The 18601-nt window shown below is 47.0% G+C and overlaps 8 protein-coding genes across 8 annotated transcripts; 4 read left to right on the top strand and 4 right to left on the bottom strand.

The window, feature by feature from the left end:
* Positions 1–1731: 1731 nt before the first annotated feature.
* DEU56DRAFT_747923 (uncharacterized protein) lies at positions 1732–2501 on the bottom strand (the record flags this gene model as incomplete). The annotated part of the gene is made up of 2 exons (XM_041349310.1): positions 1732–2330; positions 2381–2501. The coding sequence occupies 2 exons, from the start codon at positions 2499–2501 to the stop codon at positions 1732–1734; spliced, it is 720 nt and encodes a 239-aa protein (XP_041202073.1).
* Positions 2502–4012: 1511 nt separating this feature from the next.
* On the top strand, positions 4013–6206 carry DEU56DRAFT_146254 (uncharacterized protein). Its single transcript, XM_041344766.1, has 6 exons — positions 4013–4034; positions 4088–4215; positions 4274–4397; positions 4447–4883; positions 4938–5181; positions 5237–6206. Exons 3-6 carry the CDS (start codon positions 4290–4292, stop codon positions 6059–6061), a joined length of 1614 nt encoding a protein of 537 aa, XP_041202072.1. The 5' UTR covers positions 4013–4034; positions 4088–4215; positions 4274–4289; the 3' UTR covers positions 6062–6206.
* Positions 6207–7203: 997 nt separating this feature from the next.
* Positions 7204–10744, top strand: DEU56DRAFT_874074 (uncharacterized protein; the record flags this gene model as incomplete). The annotated part of the gene is made up of 10 exons (XM_041355913.1): positions 7204–7342; positions 7984–8111; positions 8168–8494; positions 8570–8753; positions 8831–9172; positions 9227–9446; positions 9523–9526; positions 9616–9805; positions 9862–10369; positions 10621–10744. The coding sequence occupies 10 exons, from the start codon at positions 7204–7206 to the stop codon at positions 10742–10744; spliced, it is 2166 nt and encodes a 721-aa protein (XP_041202071.1).
* Positions 10745–10973: 229 nt separating this feature from the next.
* On the top strand, positions 10974–11982 carry DEU56DRAFT_761296 (uncharacterized protein; the record flags this gene model as incomplete). Its single annotated transcript, XM_041350520.1, has 3 exons — positions 10974–11318; positions 11360–11879; positions 11954–11982. The coding sequence occupies 3 exons, from the start codon at positions 10974–10976 to the stop codon at positions 11980–11982; spliced, it is 894 nt and encodes a 297-aa protein (XP_041202070.1).
* A 532-nt stretch (positions 11983–12514) lies between these two features.
* Positions 12515–14090, top strand: DEU56DRAFT_747916 (uncharacterized protein; the record flags this gene model as incomplete). The annotated part of the gene is made up of 5 exons (XM_041349308.1): positions 12515–12836; positions 12889–13091; positions 13156–13354; positions 13406–13480; positions 13528–14090. 5 exons carry the CDS (start codon positions 12515–12517, stop codon positions 14088–14090), a joined length of 1362 nt encoding a protein of 453 aa, XP_041202069.1.
* A 395-nt stretch (positions 14091–14485) lies between these two features.
* DEU56DRAFT_918939 (uncharacterized protein) lies at positions 14486–14898 on the bottom strand (the record flags this gene model as incomplete). Its single annotated transcript, XM_041358198.1, has 2 exons — positions 14486–14730; positions 14802–14898. The coding sequence occupies 2 exons, from the start codon at positions 14896–14898 to the stop codon at positions 14486–14488; spliced, it is 342 nt and encodes a 113-aa protein (XP_041202068.1).
* Positions 14899–16798: 1900 nt separating this feature from the next.
* Positions 16799–17047, bottom strand: DEU56DRAFT_702022 (uncharacterized protein; the record flags this gene model as incomplete). Its single annotated transcript, XM_041347331.1, has 1 exon — positions 16799–17047. A coding segment is annotated over one exon (249 nt), but the record flags the coding sequence as incomplete, so codon positions are not given.
* A 144-nt stretch (positions 17048–17191) lies between these two features.
* DEU56DRAFT_747903 (uncharacterized protein) lies at positions 17192–18054 on the bottom strand (the record flags this gene model as incomplete). The annotated part of the gene is made up of 3 exons (XM_041349307.1): positions 17192–17404; positions 17458–17639; positions 17802–18054. 3 exons carry the CDS (start codon positions 18052–18054, stop codon positions 17192–17194), a joined length of 648 nt encoding a protein of 215 aa, XP_041202066.1.
* Between the last annotated feature and the right edge of the window lie 547 nt (positions 18055–18601).

Raw genomic sequence — 18601 nt, 5'->3', positions numbered from 1 at the left:
CATGTGGTACCGTTTTATCATCGGATGCACATGTAGCGGACCAATGGGCTGTTTGCGCGATTTGGTAGGTCGTAGAATTGGAGAGATAGGAAGGAAGGTGAGAAAATCAGTGTTCAATTAGTGACTCGGTTTCCAATAGTAAGAATTGAGCGGCAACAAGACCATACACAAGAAATCTATATAAGAGTCAGGCTCACGTCGTCAATGAGCAGGCAACGACAAATTCCCAAACATAAAGACCAACATCATCCATTACAACATGTACATCGTAAGTGACGTTTCTCGTGTCGCATTTCAGTGTCTTATCCCGATCTCCCTCGTTCACAGGTCGCTGAAGTCCCTCCTTCTAACGACCACTGTGGTTCGAGCGGCTGCGGATGCCACGCCATGTGAGTCGCAGTCCTTTATTTTTGTATATTGTCTCGATCTGATTCGCAACTTCGTGCGCAGGTGCCACTGCAAGCACGGAGAGTGCAAGTGCTGTTGAACGTTGAATGTCGGGCAACCGTGTATAAATTCTTGGTGTTTGATCATCGAGGAGAGGTGTAATCTGAACCCTTTATCTGATTGTGTGGTGCAAATATCAAGTTGCAGTGAGGAGCCACTTTGTTGTAAGTTGATAACCAGGCCAAGCCATCGGCCAGAGGCTCGTCGATGAATGTTGTATGAAACGAGCCTGCACAATTCCAAGAACCGAAAATCAGGCGCTCAACCATCATTGGAGCCGATCCGAGTCTTCTTTTCTGCCATGTGCCCTCTATGTCTTATCTATATGTTCTACTAGGGATCGGCAGAATCACTGTATATTCATCAGATTTTAATCACGGATAATGAACTTCACGCGTCAAAGTGCGCCATGCATCTATCTAGTGCGTTCTGTGTCAGATTCTACGTTTACCATTTGTCCGCCTGCTTATGATATGATAGCCCAAACCAGAGAACGAAGGTGCGTACTAGGCAACGGACGAGGAGCGGGAGATTAAGTACCGAGACGTATTCTTAAGGGGGGCAATAGCAGGCTGAGCAGTTAGCTTCACATGGGTGAGTTACCTGCTAGCTTCGTTTTGACATTCTTCACGTCTGACTTTTCTAGAGCCATGTCGACAGAATGTGATTCGAAGGAGAGCTATGATACTCTGGACCCAGTTCTCCGCCATCCACCTCACTTTCACAAACTGACTTCCCAGTGTACATCACCTGCATTCCTATATTTTCTCCTCGGGAACGCGGAACGTGTGGAGAACGTTCTGGATGAGACTACTCAGTTTGCGGGCCATGTTTGGAAGAGTTGGAGAGGGATCGTAAGGACTTCTACTAGACTCGTGCTTTTTGAAGCACCTTGCCAGTCGTTGGCGTGCCCCGGGTCATCAATACACTGATGCTAAATTGTTTCCTCCACGAGTCTTTTCCCCCATAAGCTTTAATGTCCGCTGCCGCAGATCAATTTATGAGTATAACGTTGTCCCTCTTGACACCGTGCCGTCGATATCTTTCCTCTTATGGCGGGCGTCCTTACAGTGTTTTCCCTTCTCCCTTCTACACGCTCAAGAACCACTTCTCTCCCCGCCTTCCGCTAACAAATTCACGCCTTTGTTTATCAGATGTTAGGTGATATGTATCTGGTCACGCATGCCTCTCGTTCTGAAAGGTTCCTACAAGTATCTGCTAGTAATGCTATACATCCCCATCGTCAGGGCTTGCTCCCGCCTATCTATCGTGTAACAAGACTACTTATAACACGTCGACAGGATGGTGAAATATGTGTGGAGCGACAGACTTCATGTTCGTCAGGAGCCGCTTCTCGAATTCAGTTTTATCGTCTGGCATGCTAGCCAAGGAGGAATAATAGAGTGCGTGAAGGCATTTTACCGCAAGCTTCCAGTTAGTAGATTTGTGCGATGACGAGGGTTGGATCTCAGGGTCGAGGTCGTCCTCTTCCCTGAAGTTCCACTGAAAGTAAGACTTTTTCTCCCTGCATCTGGTAGCATCCACTTTGAGCCAGTCGTCGAGCAGTCTGCCCTCCCTCACGCGCAGGAGCTCGCCGTCCTTGTACCGAAGACAGACCCAAACGAGGACCCAGACAAACGATTCAGCATCGTGGTGGTACAAGTGTTTGACTTGGCCTGCGAGAAAATTTGGCCGGAGCAGTTCAATTGCAATGAATGGCACTGTTCCTGCGCGCTCGTTGTCGCTAGGCCTATCGCGTGAAATCGATGACAAGTCATGGTCATTGAGGACTGCAACCCATTTGCCATTTAACCGGTACACCATGAGATTGTTCGGGCTAACGTCACGGTGATAGATACCGTGCTTCCAGAGGGTATAATGACCTGTCAGAGCAGTGAGAGACAATAAATAACGCAATGAAAATTACACTTACAGAGCACAACTTGCCACCATGCGCTGAGGAACTCGTCCCCGCTCAGCATCGTGATTGGGAACGGCTTTTTAGACACAGTGTATATATATAATATGCAGCTGCCTTGTTCAATTCCTGGCATCCTGATTTTCTTCATGGATTTCTCTTCAACATTGTGGCACGAGACCATCACTGGGACGTGAGGCTGGCTTTCCGCCATCTTTTACTACATCTCTTCAATTATATCAGGCTCTTGAACATGACTCGATAAAGTACGCACAACTTGATAGCTACGTGGTTTTCCAAGTGAGTGGTTTGAAGTAGAACCACGTCTGTTAGTAGGTTGTCATAAACACGAGCTGGGGATAGCCAATTGGTTGTTGGAGTTATCAATAGGGACGACTGCTTCCTTGTTGATGAATGTGTGGCTAGCGGAGACTAGTAGGTTGGAATAGGGGAGATTTTATAGTATATGCCTGAGCCTGAGGCATAGATGTTTCTAAGTGTTGGCCGAGGACCCTGAGGGATAATCGATGATGGGGACGATCGTGATGATAACGCGAGTGGTGCCACTGTGGTGGTGAGATGGGAGGAAGGCTTCGTGTATGTATATGTTACAGTCTGTCAGCCCGTCCTAGTCTGAGGTTTGGCAAAGAGTTGTGAAAAAAGCGACAACTGTTGACTACGACTATAATGCACTATGCCGCAGGCCGAGGACGGACGTCTGACATGTCTCCCACGCCTTTGCGCTTAGCACCTGCCCAAATCCCGGGGATGAGTCTATTCAGTCTTGCGGCTTATTCTGAACTAGCAGCTGCTGGATGTTGTGCACTAGTGCTCAAGTTCCTGTACTAGCTGCGAGATGCTCGTCGGGTCGTGTAAAATCAGCGAAATTTACAGCCTTGAACGCTGCAGATATCAGTGATGACTGGTTTTTGGTGTCAAGGTAAGCGTCAATTTCAGTTTCACAATTTGGTTGTGAGATACCACGGATAGACCTGCAGGCTTCCGGTAACATTAATGGCTGGTTCGTGGTTGTCCCATAGCGCTGTTGAAAGGTTCCGACAGATTCAGAAAATGTTGTGCAACATCATCGCGCCAATATGGTATGCGTACGGGAGGAATTGCATTTCAGGTGTGTGTTCGTATACTTTTTTGACTTGTCTGCTCCTCCTTCACTTCGTCATTGCACGCGTCTTGTAGTATTCATTCCGTTTTGCACACTCAGACTCGTCTTGTCTTATGACACGCAATTGTTCTATATTTTCCTGTTTCATACCACCAACACTCACACTGCTCCTCGCTCATAGACGATACCCTCGACTTTTACTCCTCAGCAGCCCAACTCAGCAACCCTGGCCTGGCAGACTTGCGCTCTACGCAGCTGAAGAGTTCAGTGATGAAATGCGGCCCGGAACGAAGGACCCCAAAGAATTTGAAGACGCAGTCGATTAATTGCGCTACGAGGAACCGATGTTCAAGTTGATCACTTACTGTATTCTCTATCACGTAGTGATGAGGCTTCCAGCATGAATATCATTCCCAGAGCTCAGCATTTCTATCATGTTTCATTCTGAACTTGAAGGCTACCCCTCAAGTTCAAGGATGACATCATACTCAAACCATGCTCACGTGTTGTTAGCCCCTGTGGTGTTACCCGGATTTCCTAAACAAGGTATGCGGATAAACGATCGATGACGGTTATCCGCGTTTACATTCACATCACAGCGTATAAAATGGTCCACCTCCACAAGAAATCCATCCCTAGTTGTCGTCGCTACCTACTCGATTTCTTAACTGCACATACTTGACCTCGTCATTGCTTCTGTCGAAACTGCAACCCAGCAACTTGAAAGGTTCGTGTGATCTGTTCTAAATTCTTGCAAGTAAATCTCACCTCTGGGTTACTGGCAGTACCAAATCATCAACCATGAGCGAATATAATCAAGCCACCCTAACACTATTAGACTGCCCTGTCGAAATCTTGTTAAAGATTTTCGGCCATCTAGATGTGTACGAACTCGTACGGGCTCGTCAAGTAAGGGCAAAATTTCACATGTATAAATAATTAACTCAAGTCTCTTCAGATATGCAATTATATTCAACAAGCGATTGATTCTTCCTTGGAGTTTCTGTATTCAATCGACCTCGAATATTTCCACGCAATTCCGGTCACTGTGCCTGGTTCGGCCGATACTGACGTCCAAGGACTCCGTCAGTCGCTTCGACAAAGAGAATCTGCATGGCAGAATGCTCAGTACTCATTGAACGCCCTGGACCCTGTTCCGTGCCCTCTGGTTATGTACCGATGGTCGTCCGGCGTTCTGGGATTCCCAGTCGCATTTCTGGGACGCCAAGTCGGACAAACCGAGCGAATACTATTTCTCCAACCCCAACCGGCAGACGTCCACTCCAGTGCCCCAACCTTGCATCAGTGGAGCTGCCAAGTCGACCACCCATTCCCCCATTTCAATTTTTCGCCTGCGCAGGATCTCATGGTTTACCTTGCCGAAGCACCCTGGGGGTGAGTGTTTCTTTCAAGTCGTATCTCAGACATTATATATTAACGAACGTCAAGGGCGAATCACGCGTTTGATGTCTGTTTCAGATCCCTTTCAGAGGATAACGTCCATCCGGAAGCTGTATCACCTGTCCTCAAAGCAATCGACAAGGACATTGATTTGGAGTTGTTCAACCTCTTCGTTCAAAAATCCTCGATCTTTGGGGATTATTATGGTGTTTTATTCAGAAATGTCATCAGAACGAATGGAGCGGCCGACTTTTTGCAGATCTGGAATTGGAAGTCAAAGGACGCCTTTCAGGTCAGTGAAACTCCTGACGTCGTTATTGTGACTTATGAATTAACCGGACTTGCAGTGCATTGAAGCTTTTGATCTGGCTTGCGACACGATGGACTTCAGCTTCCTGACGAACGAAAAAATTCTCGTCGCCAACGCCAGGGAACTATCATTGTATTCCCTCGTTCAGTCCTCCAATTCCCTCAAGATCACTGCCAAATTTTCCCTCCCTCCCTTGCGGAGTCCCTTTGAATACAAATATTTCAACTTCACCCCCATTCCTTTCCACGCCCACGCACACAACCAAATGATCTCTTTCAGCATGAATATTTCAGGGGGGGCCCTCGCCACCGATCCTTGTTTCACACTCTTCGTTGAGCGCAATGCCCTCTTGGAACTCGAGTCCACCTATACAAGTCGGTATGGAAAAGCCACTGAAGACTCCCCTAGTCTGCCTTGGTCCAGCTGGGGCCCAAATCACACCCGGTCCTTCGTGGAGCGCTCGCGCGATCCTTGCAAACACTCCGTCTCTGGCTTCCGGTCTGTATCTTTGGCCGGGGACCGGATGTCGGAGCGTGAGAAGCGACCGCTATGCATTCGAGACTTCAATCCTCACCGAGTGGCGGATTTCAAGGCTGGGAACGGCTCTAGACTAAATCAGCGACTTATCGAAGGCGAGCCAACAAGCTCGAATATGTTTTTGGAGCCTCTTGGATCTGGTCTTCCGTATCTCGAGACGACCACCGAGGAGAAATTTGTTGCGACGGATATGAACGTGGAGGCAAACAGGGTCACGTTGCTGATGTTCGAAACGGGACGCACTTTTACGATGTCGCAATCGGGTCAGGGGGGCCCCGTCAAGTATGAAAATCTACAGCGCTTTGAAGTACTTGATTTCCAGTAGATGTTTATCTCGAGCTTCTTGTCATTTGAGCATCTCAATTCATATTGCGTTTACTGATCCACAAACACGCTGGAATCAATCGATTCTGCTATCTACAGTTTTATAGGTCACATATCAGTACTTGAAAGCTATGCGACATTGCGACCTGTTGTGCTGCTTTGGAGGCTATCCGGCAAGATCACTGTCAAGTACGCAACAGACGAGCTCTCCCTGATTTATGACTGCGTCCGTTTGTGCAAGCTGTAAGCCTGTAACACATATACTGGAATAGATTCCCACCCTGATGCTTCGCATGTAAAATTGTGGGCCGATAAACCGTCATAGCTATAGACGCCCATACATGCTATGTACATGCTATGGATTACTTACTGTTCGTACATGTAGTCTAGGTTGTATCTCTTAGCGAATAACTCACAGCAAAGGTTCGGATTGCCGTGATGTGACATACTTGCGAGCAGGGAATGTGTCTAGTGGCATCACATCTGAGAAGTTCCAACTTGTCTGCGACTTGTGAGTATCGCTGCACCAGTACTTTCATCCAGGTTTCTATAAACTCACATCGATATCAGTCTTCAATAATGTTCTCATGCAGAAGCCAATCAATAATTATTGGGCGCTTCCGAACACGTGTAGAAGTCGCTGATGTAAATATCCTCCGGTCACCTATTCTTCCCACATATCCTAGTTAGTAAGGTGGCCTTGCCATAATGTTCTGGCCACTTAATAAAGCCTTTGTACCTTCCTACGGAGCACCGGCGGTGCGCACCAGCAGTGCGCACCAGCAGTTTCCTTTTACTTAGAATATTTTACTCTACAGTCTTTTTCCCACTGCTTGCGTCATCACCCTTTTGGGTAATATTGCAGCGCACAACTTCACACGATGCTGCCACACTTGCGCTCATCATCGTTGACCATGAGCTCATATAAGGTGAGTTTTATTTTATTTTATTTCATTTTACATATATATCTCTCACTACAGAACTACATATAGGCTTTACTTTAGGAGGCTCCTACGTTCGTACTCTGTGCATACAGGTACATCAACCGAAAATCAACAGAGTGCGTGGGAATAATCCTACCTTCAGCGTTCCACCACGCACCCTCACCTCCAAGCTGCCTATCCTCCCTCCTGCGTGTCCCCCATGACACGCAATGCTGTGGGCGGTGTATCGTGGAAATGCTCTGTCCATGTGGGCGGCAAAAAGACCAGGACTTTGCGTACAGGAGTACTTCGCCAACGTGAAGATGATGCCCATGAACTTCACGCTTCCCTCCTCAAGAGTAAGTTCATCTCTCTGATTTTTACCATCTAATTTACTTCCATTGATAGTACTGTAGAACTCCCTCTTACAGAGCACGAGCGATTATTGACCTCTGAAACCCAGCAACGCGGCCCTAATTCATCCCCACCCACACTATCAGACGACTTCTCTTTTTACTCCATGGACATCGACTCCATGATTCCTCCTCCCGGTGAGGAAGGATTTTCTGTCAGTCATGCGGGAGATGAAGTAACAATCTACCGGGAACTAGAAGAACTTACAACATCGACAGCGAAGTAAGTCCAGTGTTTCTGTCACACTCACAAGCGCTCAAAACCACCCTTTCTTAGTAGACAGAGGTTGGATACCCGTGACCGTAGTGGCCGTATCGCCCTACTAGCATCAGACTGGGCCTCACAGTATGAGGCGCTCACGGACGCCCTTCTCAATTATATGCACGATCCTCTGGAACCTTTGGAGCCTCCTTCCTCAGTCAATGAGACTGATCAGTTTACCATTGAGGTTGTTGATATCTTTGGTAAGGCCTTCTTGTTCAATTGAGCTTTTGCATCTCTAATGGAACCTCAGACCGACGTTTGCGCACATTCAAACATGTTTCCCCTTTCATCAATGTCTCATTACTCCGCTATGGCTGTATAGGCAGCTCACCCATTCGACCGACCGTCGCCATTACCATTCGCACGCTGGACATGTACAGGCAAAGCCACCGAGTAACCCCGCACTTCAGTATTCATGCGGAAGCGAAGATGCTATGTTTTCTCCACGGTGTAAGTTTCACGGCATCATCTCGCATTTGCTCTGATGTTATGTTACATAAAATTAGGTATACTATCGCAGACACCTTGCCGAGCAGCTTCGCATCAGTTATGATGTATATCTCGAACTCCATCGGCGCATAGACCACCGCCTGGACAAGGTTCTAGGCCACGATTCGGATAACTGGCGGATGCTAAACTCGTGTCCCGCATGCCAGTATAAGCTGACAGATGAACCCCCTCTAGAATTTTCCATCCTGTGTGCTTGCGACAGCAATAATTCGGCCAAATTGGTTGATCCTGCCATACGCGGTGGTCAGGAACACTTGGACACTCAAATAGGAACATCATCGATATGGCTAAATGAATCGTACGTTGATGTGTTCAAAGATGAAGTCCATTCAGCTCGCGCACACCAAGCAAGAGACCAGCACCCTGCATGAGACCCTGACGATCCATGGGTTGATGAGCCTGATTCTGTTGATTCTGCAGAGCCGTGTACTGTGTGTGTGGACCATTGGCGCAATGCTGCACCCAAATCTCAGAAGAAAATGTTCGCAATATTCAAGAAATCAGGCATTTTCATTACCGTGTGCCGACATGGCCTCCTACTCACCATCTGTGATATGGTGCGAAGTGGCGAGCTGTATCTTAGTTCCTTCGCTTCCCATTTGATGTGCTGACTGTTAATATTCTGCAGAATGAAATACCCCATCGCTTCGGTTAAGAAGCTGATGGAGTTTTCGGGAGCAATATCTTGTATGGGTATGACATTAAATGTGCCTTCGAGAAGATCCTGCTGCGCAGCACACTTGGAGACAGTGCCAAGAGGCTCAACATGCAAGGGGTTGTCCCCGCTTTTCATGGACACGCCCATAATCGTCTCTGTCAGCTTCAGCACCACTCCAAGCACAAACTTGGTGCTGGGCTGGAAGATTTTGAAATGTGCGAACGAGTCTTCTCCGAGTCCAACGCGTTGGCTTCCGAAATACGCAACACCACCGAGTTCCACCGACACCAAGCCCTCGACGAACACTTCCATTTTGCTGATATGGACAGGTACGCTGCATTATGTAAGTCCACCCTTTGTCCTCATTGAATGTTGAATGATCTAATCATAAATTTAGCTGACTTCATATTCAATAATTACGTCCAAGCCTTAACATCGATATCTACGACTACCACTTTTCTTGCCAATTTTCACGCTTCAAATCCAACTCTCGATCCTGACTTCGATGGCGACCTCGAAGACGAATGTCTTTTCTTACAGCATCTTGCAACGAAGAAGGATGAATCCAGCGTTGAAATAGACTACGTAAAAGCATTAAACAAGTATGAAGAGGTGAAGTAAGCTCTCTTCGCTTCAGATATTCATAAGCTGACGAAAATTTTAAGGCTCGCATATGAATAGGCTCGCATACAGTTCGGTCAACTCGATTTACGTCTGAATTACTCTCCCAAGGATGCTGGCAATGTATGGCAGCATCATACTCATGCTTCGACCAAACGTGATCAGAAGGTTGACGTTGTCGTTGATTACGAGTGGCAGATGGCCCTGGACGCACAATGGGGTCCGGATCATCCTGAGCGTGTGAAAGCCCAGTCGTGCATCACCAACCATCTTTATCACAAGGCTGTCGATGATGTCGAACGGCTTGTTGTCATGCGAGTTCTCGAATTGACCAAGCTCCAGATGAGCGGTCTAGGTACGGGATCTAATACTGTTTTATTTATTTATTTATTTCTAACTGCTGTCCATAAGGATACAAACTTCGTACTCAGATATCAACCGCTCTCAAGAGCCGAGCCACTGCGATTCAAAATGCGCTAACTCGTTATAATAAGTACGCAAGCCAGCTGAACCCTCCTCGCCCCCCATTACAGTGGGAACAAATAGTCGACTACTCATTCTTAGCAGAATTTGACCTGCTCCGTGAAACAGGTACTGAGATCCAAACGAAGTGCTGGGCCAATCCCTCTTACCGACATGCTTCCACACAACACCTTGCGCACCAGCGAGCTAAGGAAGAGATCCGCAGGCTGAATGTTGAGGTTGGGCGGTTGTGCACAAAGATTCGGGACAACGCATTGGATTATCCGCGAGCCATTGCGCAACTTGAGCTGGACAATCCACCGCTTGCAGCTCATTTACAGTGTTGGTGGCAATGGCTGCGGTCAGCTAACGGACGACACCTTTGGCGTATCGATCAGATTCTACGGCTCCCTGGATACAGCGGTCCCATGTCTCCTGGCACTCGTGAAGGTCAGCAGTGCGAGGTTACGTCTGCACTCGAAGGTGCACAACATGGGCTGGCAGATGAAGCAGACGAAGGTGAGGGAGATGAAGATGCATTAAGCCGGCAGCTGCAGGACGTTCATACTTACATGGAAGGACTCGATCATCATCGCGTTGACTTGGAATTTGCAGAGTAGTTGTACTTCTCCGCCATTAGACTACTTGCTGTATTTTGTCACTGTTGAATTTCATGAGTTTGCTGTTCATTCTCACTGTGATACCAAGCGGCAGTGCATTCAAGGAATGTCATTTAATTTGTGGTCATTTGACCGTCATCAACGACTTCGAGCCCATGTCGTGTGTTTCAAGTTGTGATAGGAGAAATTTGAATACTGCTCTACTACATTAGTTGATTTAACGACACTAGAATTTTAGACGGTGCAAAACATGGTATTCATTGTGCTATAATGTTGAACTGTGTGAGATACTCAATATAATTGTTATATTAAATGGTTGAAACGTTGAAGAGTTGAACATTGAATTTGAATGCAATGAAATGTGGTTGCAGCAGTGTTCATTACGTCGCATTTCGAAGTACATAATTACTATTGAGTGAGCCTCACTTTAACCCACCCACCATGTCGAAGTCAAGTCTTCCTCATTGGAAAACCACTTTGCTGCATAGATCCCCTACTGTCAATGGCTTCGATGAATTCAAAGCTCTCATTCAGCGTCCTCAAGTTCTCAATGGTATTGCTGGATGTGAAGATCGGTGGGAATCAGCACTGTTGTCTTTACTGACACATGGGCTCCGCAACAATGGCAGCCATCTCGACCACAACAACAGCTTCTACCAATTGACTTCGGATCACTACCGCACTGGTGTCTCAAAGACTCAGCCAAGTCTAACGCAGGAGAAGATTGGTAATTGGCATTCTCAAACTTTACACACCGAGCACATTTTGCATTGTATATTTGATCTGGTAAGTCCTTTCAATTTCTGAATCATCAAACACGCTCATAGCACATGTGGTGCACCATTCTAGACAGGTTGACAGGTGGATCTACCATTGTATTGCATCACCCTGGTGCTACATCTCCAAACGTGAACATTGCGCCTGAAACACTCAAAGCTAACATATACATCAACCCTAATGTCCTTGAAGAGCACCATGAGCTCCATGCAGTGGTTGCTCAGATCACCCAACTCTTTCTTTCCGACTATGCTACTCTGCTTGCAAATGCATTTGCAGACACCCGCACTCGGCACAAGTGGGGTAATTCCACGATGGCTCAGACCCCTACAAAGGGAAAGGCCCGAACAGAAGACCTCATCATGCCCCTCATTCCCCGCCCAATTGTGCCAACCTCTGCACACTTCATCTTTCCTGGTCGTCCTGCAGGCTCCCTGGAATGGCTGTTGAGTTCCAGTGATTATGTCTTGTCACACGCACCATCCTTCGATAACGATACTATCAAATGGAAGCCGCATCAAATTGGTTTGGTGCAAGGTCGAAGGGATGTGCCTGCTGCCGGGGTTGGAGGTGCGTGGGTTAGGGGTGTGTGCAAGGTACTTTTGCATTTGTATTCAACCGATATGGCCTAATTTCTCACCTAGGGTACTTCAACCACTATGACACATACTGATGATGAGAGCTCGAAGTCATCGCAGTTGTCACGCACCATCACTGTCTACTCGTCTTCTAGTAGTGAGTCTGACTCCCAACGCCCTCATTCACATACAAGATACCCCCCCATAACGCCAATCTCTGCCCTCCCATCGAAGGGGATTTTTTCATCTACTACATCGCCTATGTGGACCCCTCCTCGCTTTATCGCAGAGCCTCTCTATGCTGATGTGTCCGCAATCACGCCATTTGGGGATGAAACAGAGGCAGTGTTGGAGAACCTTGGTTACCCAGACAATTTTCACAACATTTGCATTTCGATCTGTCAGAACTACCTTGCGAAGTGATGGGTTACGGTATTGCAGCAGGACACTAACATCTCTTTGGACCATGCCGATGCCATCAGACAAGCTATGTTGAAAGATCGTAATGTACGGCTTCCATAGTTTGGTTTGTATATTGCCACTCATCATGTATCTTACATTTAAATGGCAGAATAACTGTTGTTTTCTCAGTTTTAGTTTTTGCACTTGCGCATCAGCCTTCCCTCAATGGCATTTCCAACAAGCTGCTCACACAACCCTCGCCGATTTATTGCTCGAACACGTGGTCCATACATCAAAGTATCGAAGGAAGTCTGCCAACAACTGACTGAACGGCGACGCACCAAACAACTTGACGAGGACCAGGAGATTCAAGCTGTCCTGAACTATATGAACTCAAAGGCTACCAATTTGGCTTGCAAATTCAAGCAGCCTCGTCGCTGTTACCTCGAGCGTTTCACCCTTGGTTCTGTAGTTCACCACCGCAAGCGCAACAAAACCAGTGCATGGCATGCATTTATGCATTTCCAGGGCATCAGAACCAATGCCAGTAAGTCAATCTACCAACCATGTATATTCATTGCTAACGACTTATATTCTAGACAAAGACATGTATGAGAAGTCCAACATTGCGGATTTCGTCAAGGAAACTACTGAGTACCATCAGCTTACCGCTGAGAAAAAGACCAGGCTCATTTTGGACTTCGATGAAGTCAAAAAGGGTGCTCGAGATCGCCCGCCGAATATAACCGCTCATTCTCATGCTACTGAATGTGCTCGTAGCTTCCAGTATGTGAAGGAAGAGGTGAGTAATGGCGATGTTTTTTAAGGTTCAGTGTTTAGTATTGACCATGAATTTTGGGGCCTAGTTCGAAGCTCTGAAACAATGTGTTGGCGTAGAAGCCATTGTCGTGATGGTTCGAGGCGTTTCCGATTTTTCTATGGCACCAAAAGCCTTCTTCACAAGTTCGGCAGTGGAACAATTTGTTTGGTTGTACTTACGCAAGGACGTCGCCCAATTAGCGACAGATTTCGAGAGTACCATTCTAGCCAACGGCTTCCTTTTAAGTAAGTAATCATTCTCATTCATTTCAATTTATTTTTTTGACGTGAATCTAGACTCTGCCACTAATCATTGGGAGCGTGTCACAAATGCCAAGGCTGCTATCAGAACAGGTCTCCGCTTGTCGCTATGTAAGTTTTCCCTTCCACAATTTATACTGACAGCTGATATATTGCAGGTGAGGTCACAAACAACCCATCTGCCTCAATGGAGTTCACGAAGTACGAGAAGCTCGTTTCTACCTACTTCGTCAAGCTTGTGGGGTGGAACCACCCCCAATGGGCAAACCCTTCGGACTTAAAGGGTGGTATTGAGAGCCTTGAAAACGTGGTTAAGGCAATCAGAATTCACCATTGCCGTTTTGTGGTGATTGACCAAGAAGAAGTTAAAGAGCGTGCACGGTGCATCAAAAATGGGGAGACATTAACTCCCGAGCTCGAGCCACCCGTACCGCTTGAACCACCTCCTTCTAATACAGTAGCTCCCCCTACTCGTGCTCATACACCCCCCCATGCTACAACAGCTGATATATCTCTATTATCATACCCTGTCCCTGATAATAGTCAGCCTGATTTCACCGCTCCAGATGACAATGCAGCCTCGGCGCTATCTTTGGCGAACTTGCCTCACAATGTCCAACCAGCCCCGCCGCACAGCGATGACGACACTGAGCCCGCCTGCAGCTCAATTACAGATGATATGGTGGACCCGGAGCTTCGTGCTCTTGATCAGGGTATGTAAATCATTATTTATATTTAATACAGTCATGCTGACGTGCCCTGGTTCATTAGCGCTCCACTCAGATACTCAAACTGCCCTGGAAACGAACCCATCACAGGCGCACACTATTACTCCCATGCTTACACCCCTCAATGATGAGGTCACTCCTGCATTGACCCTCGGGAAGAGAACTGCCGCTGATGTACCGCCAACTGAAACACACCGTCCCAAACACTCTCAAAAGCTCACAGAGAAAGCTCAGTTGGAGCTGGAGTCGAGGAATGAAACAGACCATCGGCGGTCAAAAAAAAGGAATGCGCACACTGAGTCCAATAGGGAAGACTTGTAGTCTGTCAATAGTTGTTACTAGATACAAGAATATATGTCCTTCCTCGCTGGGAGGAGGAATCATGGAGTCAGTGTCCGTTTAAGTAAGGAGAGAAGTCGTTGTAAGGAGGGAAGTCGTCATAAGGAGGGAAGTCGTTGTAAGGAGGGAAGTCGTTGTAAGGAGGGAAGTCGTTGTAAGGAGGGAAGTCGTTGTAAGGAGGGAAGTCGTTGTAAGGAGGGAAGTCGTTGTAAGGAGAGAAGTCGTCTGATAGTGGGGGTGGCGATGAATTGGGGCTGCATTGCTGGGTTTCAGAGGTCGATAATTGCTTGCGCACTGTCAAAGGGTGTTCACAGTACAATCAATGGACGTATATTAGATGACAGAAATTAGAGAGATGGACTTACTCTTGAGGAGGGATGCGCGAAGTTTCTGTATGCAAAGTCCTGGTCTTTTTGCCGCCCACATGGACAGAGCATTTCCACGATACACCGCCCACAGCATTGCGTGTCATGGGGGACACGCAGGAGGGAGGATAGGCAGCTTGGAGGTGAGGGTGCGTGGTGGAACGCTGAAGGTAGGATTATTCCCACGCACTCTGTTGATTTTCGGTTGATGTACCTGTATGCACAGAGTACGAACGTAGGAGCCTCCTAAAGTAAAGCCTATATGTAGTTCTGTAGTGAGAGATATATATGTAAAATGAAATAAAATAAAATAAAACTCACCTTATATGAGCTCATGGTCAACGATGATGAGCGCAAGTGTGGCAGCATCGTGTGAAGTTGTGCGCTGCAATATTACCCAAAAGGGTGATGACGCAAGCAGTGGGAAAAAGACTGTAGAGTAAAATATTCTAAGTAAAAGGAAACTGCTGGTGCGCACCGCCGGTGCTCCGTAGGAAGGTACAAAGGCTTTATTAAGTGGCCAGAACATTATGGCAAGGCCACCTTACTAACTAGGATATGTGGGAAGAATAGGTGCCTCTGGTGCGGACTTGCGGCAGATAGCTTTCTGCGTGCTGCATGAACTTTCCATTTGCACCAAGATACCTCATAAGGCTCATACTCAGACCACCTGACCGTCACCGCTTATGTTACTACTTAGTAATATTAGCACATATGCTACAACATTCCTAATTAGAGGGAAAAGCCTACCACACAAGACTTCAGCGATTTCCGCAGCATTTACCAGTGACTTGTAAGGTATTTTCTTGCCGGCTATATACCCAGCTATACCCGGTGTATAGCTGGGTGGCGATTATTATGCTTATGTACTAATCAGCAGCCGGCAATTCCTGTCAGTTCTCCACACTGTCTCCCACGACCTACCAACATGCGAGCTCATCGTCGACGACGATGAGCTCACTTATATGGCTCATATTTATGCCTTTTTCAAGCGCTTTTTGCCTCTGTGCATGGGAGCCTGTCTACCTTATCTCCACCAGCAATATCCGGCATTAATTTACATTTATAACGGTCTATGTAATGTAAGGTATGTTCATGTTCTGGGGCAAGCTTACTAAGCTTTTTCCTAGTCATCTCCACCCCACCGTCGACGATGGGGAAGCAGCCCACTTTCCGTTCGACATCGCGCCGTGTGACTATGACAGTCCTCCATAGCTCTGGTCCACGTACTTCTTCAGCCGGACTCATTCGTATTCGCCGTGATTGCCTTGAAGCTGAACACTTGAGAGAACAACAAGCCCGTGGTAAGCCGTACTCTTGGTCCTTGTCCTTGTCCTTGCATTTACTTTCTTCCCCTCACCTGCCTCCAGATCAGCGCCTTTTCGCTTTCTCCTGGTCTTCTCCACCCCACCCTCTGTTCGACATTGTGTTGTGTGCCTGTGAACAGTGCTTGGATCAGCGCTGGCCAACACCTTTCACGTGCCCATTCATTGACGAGCGGCCCACTCTCCGTTCAGTATTGCACCGCGGGCCTCTGACAGTCTTCCATAGCTCTAGCGCCAAGCTTCATTAACAGTGCTTGCATCAGTGTTGGCCGAAACCCTAATGCCCACGTGCCCATCCATTGACGGCTGGCCCTATGTGGACACCAATGGTTAGTGCTTAGCCCTGGAGGTCTTCCCCCATGTCGCTATGTTTATTTTCTCATGTCACAAGCCCAACTGCGAGGGGAAAAGCACAGCTCCATGTATTGATATTGTTTGCTAATGAATAAACAATGTAATTTGTGCATGTGCCATTGGTTGAAATTTTCAGAAGAGTGTTTAGGGCTACTACTCGTCTTCCGAGTCAGAGGATGAACTGGATGAGTCATCTGTATCACTATTGACAACTACCGCACTCTTTGCGGTGGTCTTAGCGGCGCGCTGCTTCCTTGGCTTGTACACAGCCTCACCGTTGGTGTGATGTGCCCGATTACTTGTCATCCTTTGGTGGAGCTCGTCCTCTGCAAGTGCTGTCCAGGTACAAGTCTTATTGTTAAGTGCATCGAGCAGTGTTTGCACCTGCTCCCGTCCACCTACACGTGAGGGATTTCGAACAGGTAAAAGGGCTGAGGGCCAACCCTGTAATGTAACGCCATAGTGCTCGACAATGGAACGCTCGTAGTTAGCATAGTTCATTGTAATCTTGCGGTCGGTAATCTTTTTCTCTCGTAAGATATAGTCTGATAGTGTAACAGTTATTAGTTGATAGACAAAGTGAAGGGATAAACATAGCCCACCTAATTCATCTTGAATATGTGTGCGGCATTCGCTAATCAACTTGTTGAGAGAATGAGGTTGGGTTTTTGAAACATTGGCATCTATTGGATATAATGTTGGAAAGAGGGCTCAAATGAATTGAAATAAAAACTCACCAAGCCCCGACACAACAAAAGCTTCAAGCTTTAAAGCCAATCGCCTTGGCTCCGAGTCAAGAATAGCACGCGCGAACTTCTCTGCTTTCTCTGAGAAGAAAAGCTTAGGCCCACTAAGATCCTCAACACCGCCTCGGACGGCTATGTAAAATCCTTCGATTCCAAGTTGCGGACACAATGCGGTCCACTAAATACCAACATATTAGCAAGCAAGTGTAGCAACCGTAAATTAAAACAGACCTCCTGATCCATTGCAGCAAAGGATGCGAGCATATCGCGCTGCACAGCCTTCGGATTGTCACGGACAATTTTTTGCTTTGCAACACGCCTCTGCATGATCTCGATCACAAATGCATTCTTCTGAGCAGCGGTGAGTTTTGAATAATCATGCTTGAGAGTCTCATTGTGATCTTCGATGAACTCTGTCAACTTTCAGCGGTCACTGCGTGAAAGTCCTACATAGTGTTAATTCTACTGGCAAGGAACATACTGAATCAACATACCTTCGTTTACATCGTTCAAGTGCTGACGAACAAATCTGTTCCATGTGTTCAGAGTGCGCTGACGACAGACAGTTTTCCCACCAAGGTATAACTGACGCCGTGTCCAGCACTCAGATCTGTAGTGAATTAACATTATTATTAGTAGAACAGCTCTATGATAAATGTACCACCCATGTTTTTTTGCCAGTCCTTGGACTTCATCCATGTAGGCTGCTCGTGTATCATTGATGTCATTAGTAAGGGATACAAACTTTTCACGACGAGCAGACTTCTGAATGGTAGTGAGCTGCGGACGGACCCTCTTAACAGCATGTGTCTTCCCAGTGCGTGCCATCGACTCGAAAATTGGTGGACGAGGAGGTTTGAAATCCTCCAACTTAAATGCTTCGGGTGGGGCAGAGGCGAGAGCCGAACGGTAATTGAATTTGTTTCTATCAACAAAATAGTGTGTGAGACGGACTAGTTGCAAACAGATGTGTTGCGAAGAACTAAAATATACAACATTATTACAGGGCCAATTAAACATGATTTGAAACTTTAGACTTACCAGTAATGCTTGCCGATCGAAGGTCATTCATGAGTTTCAAGACAGTGGACATCAAAGGTTCGAACACCATGTTCTCCTTGAGTGCATCCTGCCATTGAGATTTTTCGAATCCGGCATCTTCATTAATGCAGCTGTGTATTTCGCGCAAAACACCTCGTGGAAGATGGTGAATAGCGAACACAGCCTTAACCGTCTCGAAACTAACAGCCCCAAAGCTAATGGCATGGTTGAAGTGCTGGTGATTGATCGGATAGCAGTCTCACAAGAATTCGTCGGAACCGAAGAAATGGGCGCCGAGAGCGCTGGTGTTTGCATGTCATTTGGATGTGTGATC

Source organism: Suillus clintonianus (genome assembly GCF_016758775.1).
Source record: "Suillus clintonianus strain FC179 chromosome Unknown DEU56scaffold_149, whole genome shotgun sequence".
NCBI classification, from domain to species: Eukaryota; Fungi; Basidiomycota; class Agaricomycetes; order Boletales; family Suillaceae; genus Suillus; species Suillus clintonianus.
The sequence above is the reverse complement of the archived record's forward strand: the minus strand, read 5'-3'. Positions and strand labels throughout refer to the sequence as shown.